This window comes from Lontra canadensis, unplaced genomic scaffold (genome assembly GCF_010015895.1).
Source record: "Lontra canadensis isolate GAN:19392208 unplaced genomic scaffold, GSC_riverotter_1.0 scaffold6, whole genome shotgun sequence".
Classification (NCBI taxonomy): Eukaryota; Metazoa; Chordata; class Mammalia; order Carnivora; family Mustelidae; genus Lontra; species Lontra canadensis.
This window is the reverse complement of record NW_022631000.1, coordinates 31477785-31493028: the sequence shown is the minus strand read 5'-3', so window position 1 is coordinate 31493028 and position 15244 is coordinate 31477785. Positions and strand designations below refer to the sequence as shown.

The 15244-nt window shown below is 39.7% G+C and overlaps 1 protein-coding gene across 4 annotated transcripts; it reads right to left on the bottom strand.

The window, feature by feature from the left end:
- Positions 1-2394: 2394 nt before the first annotated feature.
- P2RY1 (purinergic receptor P2Y1) lies at positions 2395-14194 on the bottom strand. 4 transcript variants are annotated; one of them, XR_004382067.1, is made up of 4 exons: positions 12957-14194; positions 10510-10850; positions 8152-8272; positions 2395-2755 (listed from the first exon to the last, which is right to left on the bottom strand). XR_004382067.1 is itself a non-coding variant. In XM_032852543.1 (2 exons), exon 1 carries the CDS (start codon positions 14117-14119, stop codon positions 12995-12997), a length of 1125 nt encoding a protein of 374 aa, XP_032708434.1. In that variant the 5' UTR covers positions 14120-14194; the 3' UTR covers positions 9491-10850; positions 12957-12994. The 4 variants fall into 4 exon arrangements, 2 of the variants coding, with proteins under 2 accessions (XP_032708434.1, XP_032708435.1); XR_004382068.1 differs by lacking the exon at positions 8152-8272; XM_032852543.1 differs by lacking the exons at positions 2395-2755; positions 8152-8272 and having other exon boundaries at positions 9491-10850.
- Positions 14195-15244: the final 1050 nt, after the last annotated feature.

Here is a 15244-nt window from a genome sequence, read left to right as displayed (position 1 = left end):
AGTCATGACATGTATGAATAGGGAGACAGTTTTATTACTTCCTTTCCAAACTGTACTTCTAGCGCTATGTTCAATATGACTGCTAAGAGCTAAAATCTTTGCCTTGTTCTCACTCTTGGGGAAAAAGCATTCAGTCTTTCACCACTAAGTATAATGTTACCTGCAGTTTTTGTCTTTTGTTTTTTTAGTAGATGCTCTTTATCAAGTTGGATAAATCCCCCTCTGTTCTATTTCTCTGAGAATTTCTATCAGGAATACATGTTCTATTTTGTGACATGCTTTTTCTTCACCAATGATGTGATCATGTGATTTTTCTTCAATCTTATATAATAATCCTTATTTAATATTTTTAAATATTAAATCTGACTTGCATCTCAGGTCACACTTAGTCATGATAGTTCTATTATATTTTTGTACTTCTTTTTTATTCTTGTATTCTATTTGCTGGTATTTTGTTAAGGATTTTTGTGACCATATTCATCAAGGATATTGGTCTATAGTTTATTTTTGTACTCTAATTTTAGTATCATGGTAACACTCATTTCATATAATAAACTGGTAAGTATTTCCTCTTCTGATTTCTGGGAGAAACAGTGTAGAATTTGTATGAATTTTTTAAAGAAATATTTAGTTGAATTTTCTAGTGAAACCTAGTAGGCCTAGAGATCTCTTTTTTGGGAGTTTTTAAGTTACAAATTCACTTTCATTGTTACAGGGCTATTAAAATGATCCATTTTGTGTGGGGTACATTGTGATAAATTTGTATTTTTATAGGAAGTTTATCAAAGATGTCAAATTGTGTATCAAGTTTGTGGTATTCCCTTTTTTTTAATGTCTGTATCATCTTTAGTTATATCTCATTTCATTCATCATATTGATAATTGGTATCTTTTGGATCAGTTTTGCTAGAGATTTGTCACTCATATTGATCTTTTCAAATACCTATCTCTTATTTCATTGATTTTGTGTTTTACATCTCTTTAATTTCTGTTCTTTGTTTCCTTCCTTCTGATTGATTTGGGTTTTATTTTCTTTTTAGCTCTTCTTTTAGTTTCCTGAGATGGGAGCTCAGAATTTTATTCTTTTCCATTTTCTAATTAAGAATTTAATGTTATAAATTCCCCTCTCAGCACTGCTTCCACACTGAGTTAGCCTTGTTCCCCATCTTGGGGGAGAAAACATTCAGTCTTTTAGCATTAAGTATAATGTTAGCTGTAATTTTTTAATAGATGCTTTTTAGTTGTGTTCCACAAATTTTAAAGTTGTATTTTTATTCAGCTAAATCTATTTCTTTTTAATTTCCCTTGAGATTTTTCCTCTGATAGGTTACTTATGTTGATTTAAAACTGTGTCATTCATTTCCAAGTGCTTAGGGATTTTCCTATTTTCCTTTTGCTAATTGGGATTTCTAGTTTGACTCCACTGAGGTCAGAGAACACATTCTACACAATACCAATTTAAATTTTTTGAGGTTTATTGTATGACCCAGGATGTGTACACTTGAAAAAAGTATGTGGTTTGCTATTATTCTGCTATTATTGGTTTTATGAATGTCAGCTGGTGCCTGTTGGTCATGTTGTTGAGCTCTATGTCCTTGGTGATATTCCATCTAGTAGTTTAATTAATTGTTGGAAGAAGGATGTTGAAGTGTCCAATTATATTTTTGGATTTATCTCTTTTCAGTTCTATCAATTTTTGCTTCACATATTTTTCAGTGTTGATTTTGGTGCATACCTTGGTGGATTTACCCTTTTATCATTGTACAACATTCCTTGCTATCAATTTTCTTTGCTCTTTCTTCTATTATTAATATGGTTATTACTGTGTTTATTTAACTAGTGTTTACATGTCTTTATTCTTTTATTTACAATTTGCCCATATTGTTATATTTGAAGTGGGTTTCTTATAGACAGAATAAAGTTAGGTTGTGTTTTTTAATCTTTTAATTTTTTTTAATTTTTTAGTTCTATCAATCTGTGTTTTGCTTAGTGTATTTAGACACATTTATATTTAATGTAATATTGATATTTTAGGATTTAATTCTATCATTTCTTTTTCTTTTTTTTCTGTGAGTTACTTGAATATTCTTTAGAATTTGTTTCATCTACTATTTTTTTTTAGTACATTACTTTGTATACCTACTTTTAGTTGTAGCTGTAGCTATTACCTGATATGAACATAACTTTCCCCAATTACTGATGTCATCATTTTGTCAGTTTGAGTGTAGGAACCTTACCTCCCTTTATGTCTCATTACCTTCTCCCATTTAAAACATAATCATCTTAAATATCTGTATACATTTGGAACCAAATCAAACAGTATTATAATATTTGTTTCAAGCTCCAAATTTAATTTAGAAAACTCAAAAGAAAAATTTAGTCTTCATCCATACTGTTGTGTCCTTACTACTTTTTAATGTTTTGAGATTTTCCTTTTACATTTTTCTGAAGGCATAAAACCCCTGAATAGAAATAGCTTTGTAGTGTAACTAAAGAAATGGTCTGGGGGAGCTCAAGAGGATGCTGCATGCCTGATCCAGATCCCAAAAGTAAGATGCTGTTATCCCAAGAAGGGCATGGTCCCTGCTCACCAAACCAGAAGTGAAGGGCTCTTGTGAATGGCAGTGTACATAAACACAGGCCTCCTCAGGAGTTGTTAGTGTTCAGAGATGGCAATGTAGACCAGATGCCCTCCTTTCAAAAACTCAACTCCTTTAGAGATGCAAGTTCCAAGTTCAAGGAAAAAGGCAGGAGAACTGAAAAACATGAAATTAAATTTATGCCAGATTAGCAGAAGGGAGACTCAAATAATTAAGTGAATACTTCTTGCATAGAGGTCTTCAAGTTATGCACTATTTTCATGTTTTGTACACCCCTGCTTTCCTTTCCAATCCTCCATTTCCATCAGAATTCATGATGTTTTTCCTGATTCTCCAGGTAGAACCTCAGTCATCATTGACTTTTCCTTTTATCTTCTCTATCGTACTCACACACCACATCTGGTTATTTTTTCCTGCAAATAATTTCTTTATGTTACTGTCACCACCACTGCCACCACCACCAACTTTTGTGCAAGTTTAAGTACCTTTCATATTCATGTTTTTGGAGGAAAAGGATAGAATAAGGGAAATATTTTTTCCATGATTAGGCACTAATTTTAACCAATCATCCATTACTCTGTGCCTGTGCATATAATTGAATACTATCCCTGGTTCAGAATATACTATATATTCTTAAATCAATCCTACCCCAGCTTCCACCCGTACCCTGGCCATACCCATCTGAGGAATAACTGTGAAAGGAATAACTGTGAGAGACGATACCACCTCAGCAATCCACACTATAGTCTGTCCTAGGCCATTACCTATTGCTGCATAACAAACTACCCCAGCACACATAAATAACCACGATTTTATTTTCTTCACACAAATGTCAACAAAGATGCTTATCTTTATGTCTGAGCTGAGAAGACTCAAGCAGCTGGGCGTGACCAGGAGGACTGGGTATTAGGATCAAAGTCTTCTCCATGTACTTGTGTGGTATGTGGGCAGGTAGGATTTGAATGGACAGAGGCTCTTTGGCATGCGTGTGTGTGCTCTCTCTACCACTTCCCACTTTCCCTCTCTCCCTCCCACTCTCCCACCACTTGCCATTCTTATTTTCAGGACCTTATTTACTTGAGAGAGAGAGAGTGCACGAGTGAGAGAGAGCAAGCATGAGAAGGGGGAGGGTCAGAGGGAGAAGCAGACTCCCTGCTGAGAAGGGAGCCCGATGCAGGACTCGATCCTGAGACTCCAGAATCATGACCTGAGCCGAAGGCAGCCGCTTAACCAACTGAGCCACCCAGGCGCCCCGGTATTTAGATTCTTAATAGTAACCTTGAGCTCCAAGAGAGAATGTTCCAAACAAGATGGAAACTATGTAGCTTTTATGACTTAGCCTTAGAAGTCATAGTGTACAACTTCTGCCTTATTCCGTTGGTCAAAACAATCACGTACTGTCTCAGATCAAGGAGAAGTGTAGATCCTAGTGCTTAGAGAAAATGGCAATGGATTTGCAGCCATGTTTTAAGACACTGCACAAGCTCTCAAGTACTGTTTAAAGCTAATCTATTTCCTTTTTCCCAATTCTGTCCATCTGAACAATCTGTCTGGGGTGTGGAAAAACATATTGCCAAAGTTCCTAATGAAATATTAGTTATTTCCACTCTGGCGTCTTTCTATAACTTGCCTCCTTTATTCTCATGATCTAGTGTGACCTCCATGATACGTTTGTCACAAAGCTATTCTCCATTTCATTCCCCTCTCCTCCCACTTTCACCATATATTGACCATATATCTCCCCCCTTTTTTTGCTGTGTGTTCTGGAGACATAATTCCTTCCAAAGGAAGCTTCTGCACACATAATCGTCTTTTACCAAAAGCTGCTAACAACTAAATATTCCCCTCATTCTTTTCCCTATAGAGGCCACTTATTTATTACTACCCATACCAGAGAAGGGATAGGTTTCCTCCTAGCTTCCCACTGCTTTTGACATTATCCTTCCACTGCTTTGTCAACTCTTTTTGAGAGTAATAGTAACTAGGTCTGGCTAGTTGCTTTCTCTTTGCTGTCATCAACCAATCTTCATATCTGTCCCTGTAATCTCTTTGTCCTATAATCTTCCTATCAGTGACCCATCCAATGCCCTAGCCTGACAGTTAAGGCTTTCCTCCACTACCATGGCATTTACTAACATTCAACTTCAAAACTTACAGCCACTCCTTCCCTAGATCTGCCCACCCCTTCCCCTTTGTCCTTTTGAGGTCATCCATCTAGTCTAATTTCCCATGGACCTTGATTCCTTTGGAATTATCATGCAGTCTCTTTATACCTTTTTCTGTCTCTAATTTGTCTTCTAAAACTACTAACTTATTTTCCTCAATCTCTTCACCAAAACACTTGAGTAATCAGTAATTACTATTTTTATGAATTATAAGTTCTCTCAAATACCAGTCATTTCTAATCTCTAAATGTAACAGACCCTTGATGGTTGTTTCTGTAACAAGTGACACAGACTTACCTCTTCACTGAAACTCTCTTCTGAGATGGATTTCTTCAGGAGGCTGTCCTGGATCTTCTAGGACCTCAACCCTTCCTGCTCAGTATTCTCTGCCTATCCCAGTGTTGGTATTGCCTATGGTTCACCCTTCCCCCAGCTGTCACTGGAAATGGACAATTACCAAAATTCTCTTGCTACAATTTTGTCCTGTACTCTGGAATGGCATTTGTAATGACACACTCTACCCTTCCAGCTGGGTAACTTTTGAGTATCTCCAACTTAGCAAGCTCTGCTGTCTTAAATACCACCACCACCACAGGGAGACATTACTAAAACACATTTTGCAAGAAAAGGAGTAATAACGATGGTGAGTGATTTTAAAAGAAAATAAAATGTGAAATTTTCAGTCTATGGCTAAGGTATCTCAAGGAGGCAGAATTTTTCCACATACAGGATGGATGCTGATCATTACACCCAGTATCTTCAGGGAAAAGCAATTCTTTCAGCTCCTCTATCTTACTGAAAATGCCGTTAAAGAATATTACCTCTCTTTGTTCTTATTCTAAGCTCTGTGGGCAACTTTCTGATTCATAATTAGATTGGAGAAAATGGCAGATGTCTGTTATTGTGACTGGGATACAGCCTTTGTATATTCATAAACTGGCATCTAGTTGGTAAATGAATCTCCTATCACAGTTTGCTTGGTGTGAGTCAGTGTCCCAGAGTTGGTGAACTCTAGGTGAACTGTTGAGATCAAGTTTCTGTATCTGCAAAACCGAAGACCAGACTTTGGACTGTGGCAACTGAAAATAGACTGTGAACCTGAGAGGTGAGCCCCAGCTAAGGAGGTCAGCAGACTCTTCTTGTTGATATATTTTTAGCTGCACACATTTTGATTTATATCTCTTTGTCCCACACAGTGCAAAGCATCCAAAAGTTCAATACTTGCTTATTATCCGACCTCAGCTATTCAATGGAGTGTCCAAAAGAAAATACCAGATGCACTCAATTCCAAAACAAGAATTTCTAGGGTGTGCCTGGGTGCCTCCGTGGGTTAAGCCTCTGCCTTTGGCTCAGGTCATGATCTCAGGGTCCTGGGATCAAGCCCCGCATCAGGCTCTCTGCTCAGCAGGGAGCCTGCTTCCCCACCACCCCGCCCCCCTCCACCCTGCTCACCTCTCTGCCTACTTGTGATCTCTCGGTCTCTATCAAAATAAATAAATAAAATCTTAAAAAAAAAAAAAAAAGAATTTCTAGGAGATCCACAAAGTCTTCATGGCATGAAAGAAGACAAAAGAAATAATAGAAACAATAGCAACAAAACAGCACATGGAGTGGCAAAGTCCTTAGCAGGTTCAAAAAGCCTGCCATTTATTCAGTATGTATTTTCTATTGCCTTTAATTATCCCAACATCTCTGAGCTGCAGTTATGCTCCATTTGTAGTTGAGGAGCACACAGCCGAGAGATGCAAATAACTGCCCAGGGTACACAACAGTAAGTGGTAGAATCTGGCTCAAACCTAAGGCATTTTGACTGCAAAACGGATGCTCTTAAACATAGTGGACATTTGCTGTTTTGCTATTAACTATTTGCAGTAGCAGAAATATTATGCAGAGCTAAGCTTCAGAATTCACATAAACCTAAGCTTCAATGATAGTCTTTATAGTCAGTTATAGTCTCTATAACTGCAAACAGCTATCTCTAGATGTACGCTAAATATCGTTTCTTCGGGAATTCCAAATGTAATCTAAAGAAACATTAAAAAAAAAAGATGCATAGAACGAAATTAAAAATGAGTACCTCTTTATTTAAAAGTCGTTTTGAGAAACATCTCTGATCCCTTAGTCCTGTAACCCTGCACCACCTTGTACTGAGTAGTGTAGTTTCTTTTTGGGCGGGTCCTCAGGGAAATCAAATGATTTCAAAGAAATCAAATGTACTTCGTCCTGGGTCCCAGTCAACATGTAAGTAATGTGTTATGTGCACAGGTATAAACATGAGCATGTGTGTGTGTGTATTTCTGAAATGAAAATCACAAAGCCTTTAAATTAAGGAGTTTGATCTATTTTGTTTTGTGCTTATCACGACCCACTAAGGGGTCAAGATCTACAGTTTGAAGAGTCCTGCCATGTGGAAGGAATGTTTTAGTAGGAATGAGAACCTGAGTTCTTTACTAGCTCCATTTTTGAATGGAGAACTTTGCTCTCACCAGCAAACCGAGGTGATAGGATTAAATTGAATCATTCAATGGCCTTTGTTTCCATCTATCATCAAGGATTTCTTACCTTGATGCTGGTTATTTTTCTTATCAGGTAATCAGGAAAAGCAGTGCATTTCTTCCCCCTGTGAGAGAACTGACTGCCCCCACATGCCTCCTATCACACTACCTTCTTATCTGAGTCTATTTTTAAGGGGCTGCAGTACTGTCAGCTGCTCAGCCCAGGGGCCTGACTCCATCCACAGATCGGTCCCAGCAACAATGCTGGTTGGACATGTCCATCCCCAGGGTCCACCCCAAAGCAGTATAACCTTACAGCGTTAAAGCAAATAAGCACAGTATTAACATGGATTTCTAGTGACATCTGTTGTGTCTTTAATGTGCCATCCCGTCAGACTTCCAAATCATAACAGATCTACTTTGAATTCAGGGCAAGCTTTTTACATGTGCAATGGAAACTCTCACAAAATTCTAAACATTCTGAATAAAGTATAAACTTTTCAGTTCATTAAAATAAGAGAATTTAAAAGCCATATATCTACTTGTAGAGAGAAAGTTCTCTGACTCTAATCCCGAAGTGATTTTGAAAATGCAAACATTCTCCAAGCTTTATGGTAAATTTTTGAATCAGAAAAATGACTATCTGTATTATTTCTGTGTATGCACTAAATATACACACATACACACACACAAAACTCAACCATGCTGATAATAAAGGGAAATTCTTATGAAGGAAGTTTGGATAGTACAGCTAATTAAGGAGTTAAAACTGAGTGACATGCATCATAAGGGCTGCACGTGATTTACACTTTTCTGCCCACAGGATTTTATGACAGGGCACCTGTCTCAGCTGACAACCAGAAAACCCAACACAGCACCATTATAAACCTACCTTTTCCAATGAGGGAAAAAGGTAATGCTCTAAGTATGCTTCCATTCCATTAAATACTTTTTAACCACACGGGACCAGCTATTTACTTTTTAATAAACTTGAAAGAAGCAGGCAATGTAGGCTAATGGATAAACAGAAACCACAAAGGATTATTATTAATATGATTACTCCCATGGATAAAAATTAGAGGAGAAAAGATTACAGCTAACATTTAAACACTAGTATAAAATATATAACAATTCTGTATTTTCCCCTGAAATAATGATAATCTTATAAATTATTTTGCACCAGAATTAGCACTTCCTTTTCTATAGTCTAGGCCACACCATAAGAAATAAATACCATGCCAGCCAGAATATGTGTCAAAATTTGCCAAAACTGATGAGTATTAACATTATAATAACACAGAAGCCATCAGATCACATTTCATAGTTTTATTGAGACGTTTTCAGTTTTAAATGTCTATTGTAGGTACAATTCTGATGATCATATCAAAGCTCTATTATAAATAGCAGATAGTAAGTTGGCTGCATGCCTTAGACACACACACAAGCACACGATATTGTACACTCCCCTGCATGCAAACTTAAAGGAATATACATTCCTTTTATTAAAAACACAATTACGTACAATAAGTCTGGAATTTGTTAAGCTACCATTGATTTAGATAAACCTGAGAAGGCTCAAAATGTCAAGTAACACTGTTTCCATACTCCCCATTCAATGAAACTGCTAATCACAAAGAAATCTAGTTAAACTATATTAAAATCACAGATAATATAAAAATAAACATTTCTGCAAGAACACTAAACATATTAGAATTCAAAGTCACAAATTTTGATATGTAACATTCCCCTTCATGTTAATTTGTAATGATGTGTATGATACAATGTACAACATAATAAAAATTGTAACAGAGTTCAGCAGCCAAATCATTTACAGTTATCACTATAAAACTTGAAATTAAAGTTATCAACTGAACAACAAAAACATTAAAATAGCAGTGTTGAACTTGCTGGTAGCATGTTACTTAGAAACTCCATCTCAACTCAAGTTTATACTTTCACCTTAAGAAGAAACAAAACAAAAATGTAAGCAGAACTGAGGACAGTAAGGGATCACACCAGCTGCCTTTTTCTCTCTCTCTCTCTCCATAGTTTTTCCTCAAGTTCTAATCTATCTATAATGCCCATTCTTTCAGACTTCTAAAATGTAAGAAATCTACTTTGAATTTAGGACAACTTTCGCACTAGAATTGGAAGCTTCAACCATATTTGGAGACACAATTCTAAAGTTCTTGAAAAGACAATATAAACTTTTCTATGTCATAAAAAATACAGACCTAGTCTGGCAAAGATATTTTGTATTTACTATTGAGCGCTTACGACAGTATGACACCACAGTATGTCTGTACAGAGAACTCTAAGTAAAAAGGTAAACATGCGAAAGCACTTCTAGAGAAAATTAGCCACTTGTATCACAAAACATTCATATTTTAGATAAAAAAATCGACAAACATTTCAAGATACTGGTATTTGAAAGGCGTACTATACAATAACTCATTTTATCTATGCATCACATTCCATAAAATACACTAGTGTGACATTATATATACATTGTAATAAATATAATTTACATCAGCATATTTGATCTTTCAAGAAGCTTTTTAATTTGTACAACTGAAGAATTGTGAGTTTCATCAATAAATACTATTATGTTAATTGTAAATTGACCAACTAAGTTAAAGCTTCAAGATATCCCTAACTACTTACATATCTTTATTTTCCCTAGTCCAATTCCAGCTGCTATAAACACAGACGTCTCTTGTATCCAAAAGAAGTTTACTGTACTGAGGAGATGGAGAAGACTTATAGGGCAGAGGTCCACATCATAATTGGTGAACTTTGTGAGAATTTCTAGCCAAGGACTGGAATGGAAGAGTCCTGGAAAGGTACAGTAGCAGATTTCATGTACCTCTGGCTGGCTGTGTTTTTAATGTTCTACCACATCCCCTGAGGTCCCAACAGATGGAGTTCATCTAACATTTTAATCCATGGAGAATGGCATTGAAAGGGTCAAGAGTTCCACAGTTGGTCAAGTGGCAAGGTCATGTTTTTAACACTGAATCCTACTCTCTGCTGTATCTCTTCTTGTGTTTGTATTTTTATCATTTCCGTGCAAATGGACAGTGATGCTTAGCGAGTCTAAGACACCAAGTGGTGAGCCAAAAATACCTTGAACTTGGCATGAAAATAGTTTTGTAGTGTGACATTTAGTTAACTAAGTTCTATAATTTTAGCAGTTCTTTCATCAACATGCCAACAGAGTTCTGCCTTTACTATTAAAATACCTACTTACATTGTCACATGTCATCAGATTTCCAGCCAATAGATCACTGCTTCATCCTGACTCTCTGTATGTTTTTATCATTATCACAGACTCTTCCTGGAGACCTCTTTGTGCCTAGAAGGGGTTGGGCAAGATCATTCTTGTTACTATTTGGCATGTATTCACATGTTGTCATTGTCCACTATATCACGAATGAAGAAGAAACACTGGAAAAAAAAAATGCCAAGAAGTAAAAGGGCATTTCTTGGCACTGTCCACCTCACTGGATCCTCAGCCCCAAAGAAAGTCCGCTGGGAGCTGAAACACAATGTATGTAACATGTATTATAAACCAGGATGGCATCCTGAGACCTAAAAGGAAGAAAGTGAATGATGAGGAAATATAGAAATATATACCTTTAGCTTAAGAGTTCAAGGATGGTACAGGCTTTGAATTTCCATTTTGGTGAATGTACTGATCTTAATCCTGTGTCATTGAGGATGATGTTTGACAGGGATCATACAGTAATGATGTATTTCATACTTTTTCTTTTAGGATTCTACACAATGAATGCTATAGAGGACCCTAACCAAGTGAGAACCTTAACTAATCTCTTTCCTCAAAATGAGGTGGTGTAGGTAAGACCTCTAACTGGTTTCTTTTTGATTTGGGTCCTACAATTCTGCGCATTAATCCAAACATATAAAAAAAATCACTTTTTAGTAAAGCTTAACACTGCTTCTCATCATTGATCTTAGTGGCCAAAGACTGCTAAGAAGAAACTGAAGGTCTCACAAATCCACAGGCCACCCAAGTACCACAGGAACTGATCAAGTCCTGATGGTCCTGTCTCTGTATCCTACAGGTTCTTGCCTTAAGACAGACTCCAAACTACTTTACTTACAAAGTGCTTTCCAACAAGTTAGTCTGCCAACAGTTGCAAACTCTAATTCTGTTTTGGTTTTTTTTTTTGAGGCTAGTTTGACAGAAATTCCTTTGATATTGGATATATTAAGAGTTAAAATTGTGTTACCTCACCTTATCATTCTACATTCTATAGATTTTGACCATTTCAATGGCTAGAAATGCAAATATTTAATATTATCAATTGAAATTCAGTCTTCATTGAAAACTCTTATTAGAATTACTGAAATATTTTGTGGAATTTTTATTACTGCCTGGCAGAGGGGAAAAAAAAAAAAAAAGAACTGGCCAGTAGTCTTCTCTTAAACTGTTAGCAGTCGGATTTGTAATCTCCACAACTTTTCAGTGCTGTGGTACCTTATGTACTGCATAAACTTAATTCTCTTATTTCCCTTTCCCATATATTTGCAGTTTTCTTTTAACTTTAAGGATATAAGATCCATTATAGGATCATAGCTTTTCATTCTAGCAACACAACCTGTACAGTTTGCTGCCTTTTTTTTAATAATGCATTTAATGTTTTCCAACATTTTGAAGAGGCAAAAGAGAGCCTTTCACCATTTTAAAGTCCTTATTCTAAAATTGTTTTCTCTAAACACACACACACACACACACATCCACATAAACCCCCATCTTTTCCCCACTCTTAGTTGCCTCATACATTTGGGAAAATATGCTTGTAGCCTATGCATTGTGAAGGACTGTCAACCATTCTCCCTCTGATAATATCATCCTCTTGGCCAACAGTCTTCAACCCTGGTGTGTAATAGAGCTGCATTTTTACATTGTTATTACAGCTATCAGTGAGCATTCATTTTGCAACACAAACTCCTAAGGCAGTGTGCAACAGCCACAGTGCAAGGAAATGTTCTTTATCACAGGAAGTCTAAGAGTTCACAGTGTTTACAAGTACATGAACTTTGATTGTTCTAAATGCAATATTCCTGTAAGATAATATATGTAGACTTCCACCACCCAACATCTAGCACCTATCAGAAGTTTTCTAGAAGTAGCTGGGAAATAAGCACTTTCTAGGTTTTTACACTGACTTAACTTTTCTATTCAATTCTGCGAAGAAGCTCAGCCGGCTACCACCTATGTTTCTAGGACCAAAAGCGACGCCCAGCTGAGATCTCTTCATCCGAAATTAAATGAATCAAGTTTAGTAATTTTGCTAAACTTTGAGAATGTGGATTCTGTTCCTACCATGGGTCACTGAAAGCTCAAAATTTCAAGTGCTAGTTCTCTTGGAGAAATTATTAATATCAAAATACCTGTAGTACTCAAGTGCCCTTTACATAGAAAAGCTTGTGAATTTTCAAGGCAGATGAGAAAGTAAATGTTTAACTAGGATGGTTTAATTTTATCTTACCTACTTCTAGTTAGAAATGGTAGCGTTGAAAGTGAACCCAAACAAGCCAACTGGAGGGAGTGGGTGTTTTCACTTTTTTTTTTTTTTTTTAAACTCACTTGGACTTAGTTTTCTCTAAGCTTACTAGAAACTTAAGGGGGAAAAAAAAAAAAAAAACATTTGATTCCATTAAGCATCCTACCATGTTACAAAAGTGGGTGTTCGGTGATCCTTGCCTCTTCACAAGCTTGTATCTCCATTCTGCTTGAACTCCGACAAAATATTGAGGGTCATGTCTTCGCTCTTGGATTGCAAATTTGCCTCACTTCTTCTGGAAGCTTTCCTGGTGGCTCTGGAGAGTCTCCTCCTGAACGTATCTCCTGCCAAGAAATAGAGAATGGGGTCCACACAACTGTTGAGACTTGCTAGACCTCTTGTCACCTGATAAGTGGCATAAACCTGGTCATTGAATGCACACATTTCTGGGGTCTGAAAATCCAGCCGGGCCCTCAAATTCATCGTTTTCATTACATGGAAAGGGATGTAAGAGACAGCAAAGACAGTCAGTACGATAATCACCAGGTAAATGGATTTCCTCCTCAGAGGCGAGTTGTCCAGGTCGTTGTAGATCAAAGCCCTCACAATTAATCCATAACAGCCCAGAATCAGTACCAAGGGGACACAGAACATGGCCACAGTGGTGCACATGCTGTAGATGAAATAACTTCGCAGGTACTCGTCGGAGGTGGTGTCGTAGCAGGTGATGGTTTTGTTTTTCCGGACCTGGGTGCCTGAGTAGAAGAGGATGGGGGAGATTCCCACCACCACGATGAGCCACACCAGCACGCTGATGTAGACTGCATTCTTCTTCTTGAGCCTGCCCAGAGACTTGAGCGGGTACACCACACCGCTGTAGCGGTGCGCGCTGATGCAGGTTAGGAACAAGATGCTGCCGTAGAGGTTCACATGGAAGATAAACCTCTGCAGCTTGCACATGGCATCCCCAAAGATCCAGTCCGTCTTATTGAAGTAGTAGAAGATGAGCGCGGGCAGAGTCAGCACGTACAAAAAGTCGGCCAGGGCCAAGTTGAACATGTACACGGAGATGCCGCTCCACGGCTTCATGTGGAAGACAAACATCCAGATCGCCACGCTGTTGCCCAGGAAGCCAATAATGAACACCAAGATGTAGACAGCCGGCAGGTAGTAGAACTGGAAGCCCGTCTTGGTCAGGGAGCATGCGAACGAGGCTGCGGCGACAGCCGCGGTGGAGGCTGCGGTGCCGTTCCCCCAGGGCAAACCCTGGCCGGCCGGGAAGGTAGCGTCCGTCCCATTGGGGACAGCCGGCCACAGCACCTCGGTCATTCTCTCCTTTCCTGACTTACGCCGCGGCTCCTAGGGGCAAGTAGCAGCGAGAGGGCGGCGGCGGCGGCGAGGGGCGCACCGAGCATTGGAAAACCGAGGGAGCAGAAGGGAGTGGGCGCCGGGGATCCCCACGGGAGGGGGCACACACAGGCAAACCCACACCGGCTCCGGCCCCGCGTTCGCCGCGGGCCATGAAATCCACCCGCAGCCGCGACCAAGCCGGGCTGGCAACCGAGCCAGCAACTTCCCCGTCCGTCTGGTCAGTGTGGAGGTTACACAACCGGGCGCACAGGGCACTGCTGACAACTTTCAGACTGCGCTTTCCGGAGGGTTCACTGGTCCTCACGGGACAGCGGAGACGGCGCTGGGGGTTCAGCGAGGAGGTCGAGCCAAACTCAGTACTGCGTTCCGGCGTGGGGAAGGCGCTCCCCAGCCTTCTTTCCCCGAAGATCAACTTCGTTTGCGTATCTTCTTTTTCCCTACCTTGCAAGCAAGCTGCTCCTTTCAGGGGGCCCGCGATCTTTCCTCCTCGGTCGCTGCTCTGGCTCAGCCTCTGGGGGCCATCAGAGCGCGCGTCACCGGCAGACCCGCGCGCCTCTGGATCGCCGGGTGTTCACCCTCAGTGCAGCTCAGGGCCCCTCCTCAAGGCCCTGCTCCGGCGAGTGCTGGGGGCAGGCGGCTCCCCGCGAGGATGGGCGGAGTTTGGGCTCCCGGGAGGCTAGGGGCGTGCCTCGGCGAAGCCAGCCCGGCTGCCCGCCAGAGCTTTTCAGAGCGTCCTCCTGGTGCCAGAGCAGGCTTCCTTGGAGGTCTTCACGGTGACCGAGAGCGCTCAGCCTCTGCCCCTCCGCTGCTCCCAGAGGCGCGGAGGGTGAGGGGGCGCTTGGTCCGCGGGGCTGCTGGGGAGCGATTGGCCCGTGAGCGCCCCTTCGCTCTTCCGCCAGCTATCCGGCAAGGCGAAGTTGCTGACACACAGGAAACCCTGCTGACTGCTCACAGCCTTTGACTACAAACTCTAGAGCCCACGGGTCCAAAACAGAAGTCTCTAGGGCCCTTAAGAACTATGCCAGGTGTCTGCAGGTTCCAAGCAGCCAGCAGTCCCCAGCTGGGAACGCCCTGCTATTGCAG

What these genes read in the sequence shown, in the direction of transcription:
- P2RY1 (XM_032852543.1), bottom strand. Translation starts at nt 14,119, where the DNA reads ATGACCGAGGTGCTGTGGCCGGCTGTCCCCAATGGGACGGACGCTACC.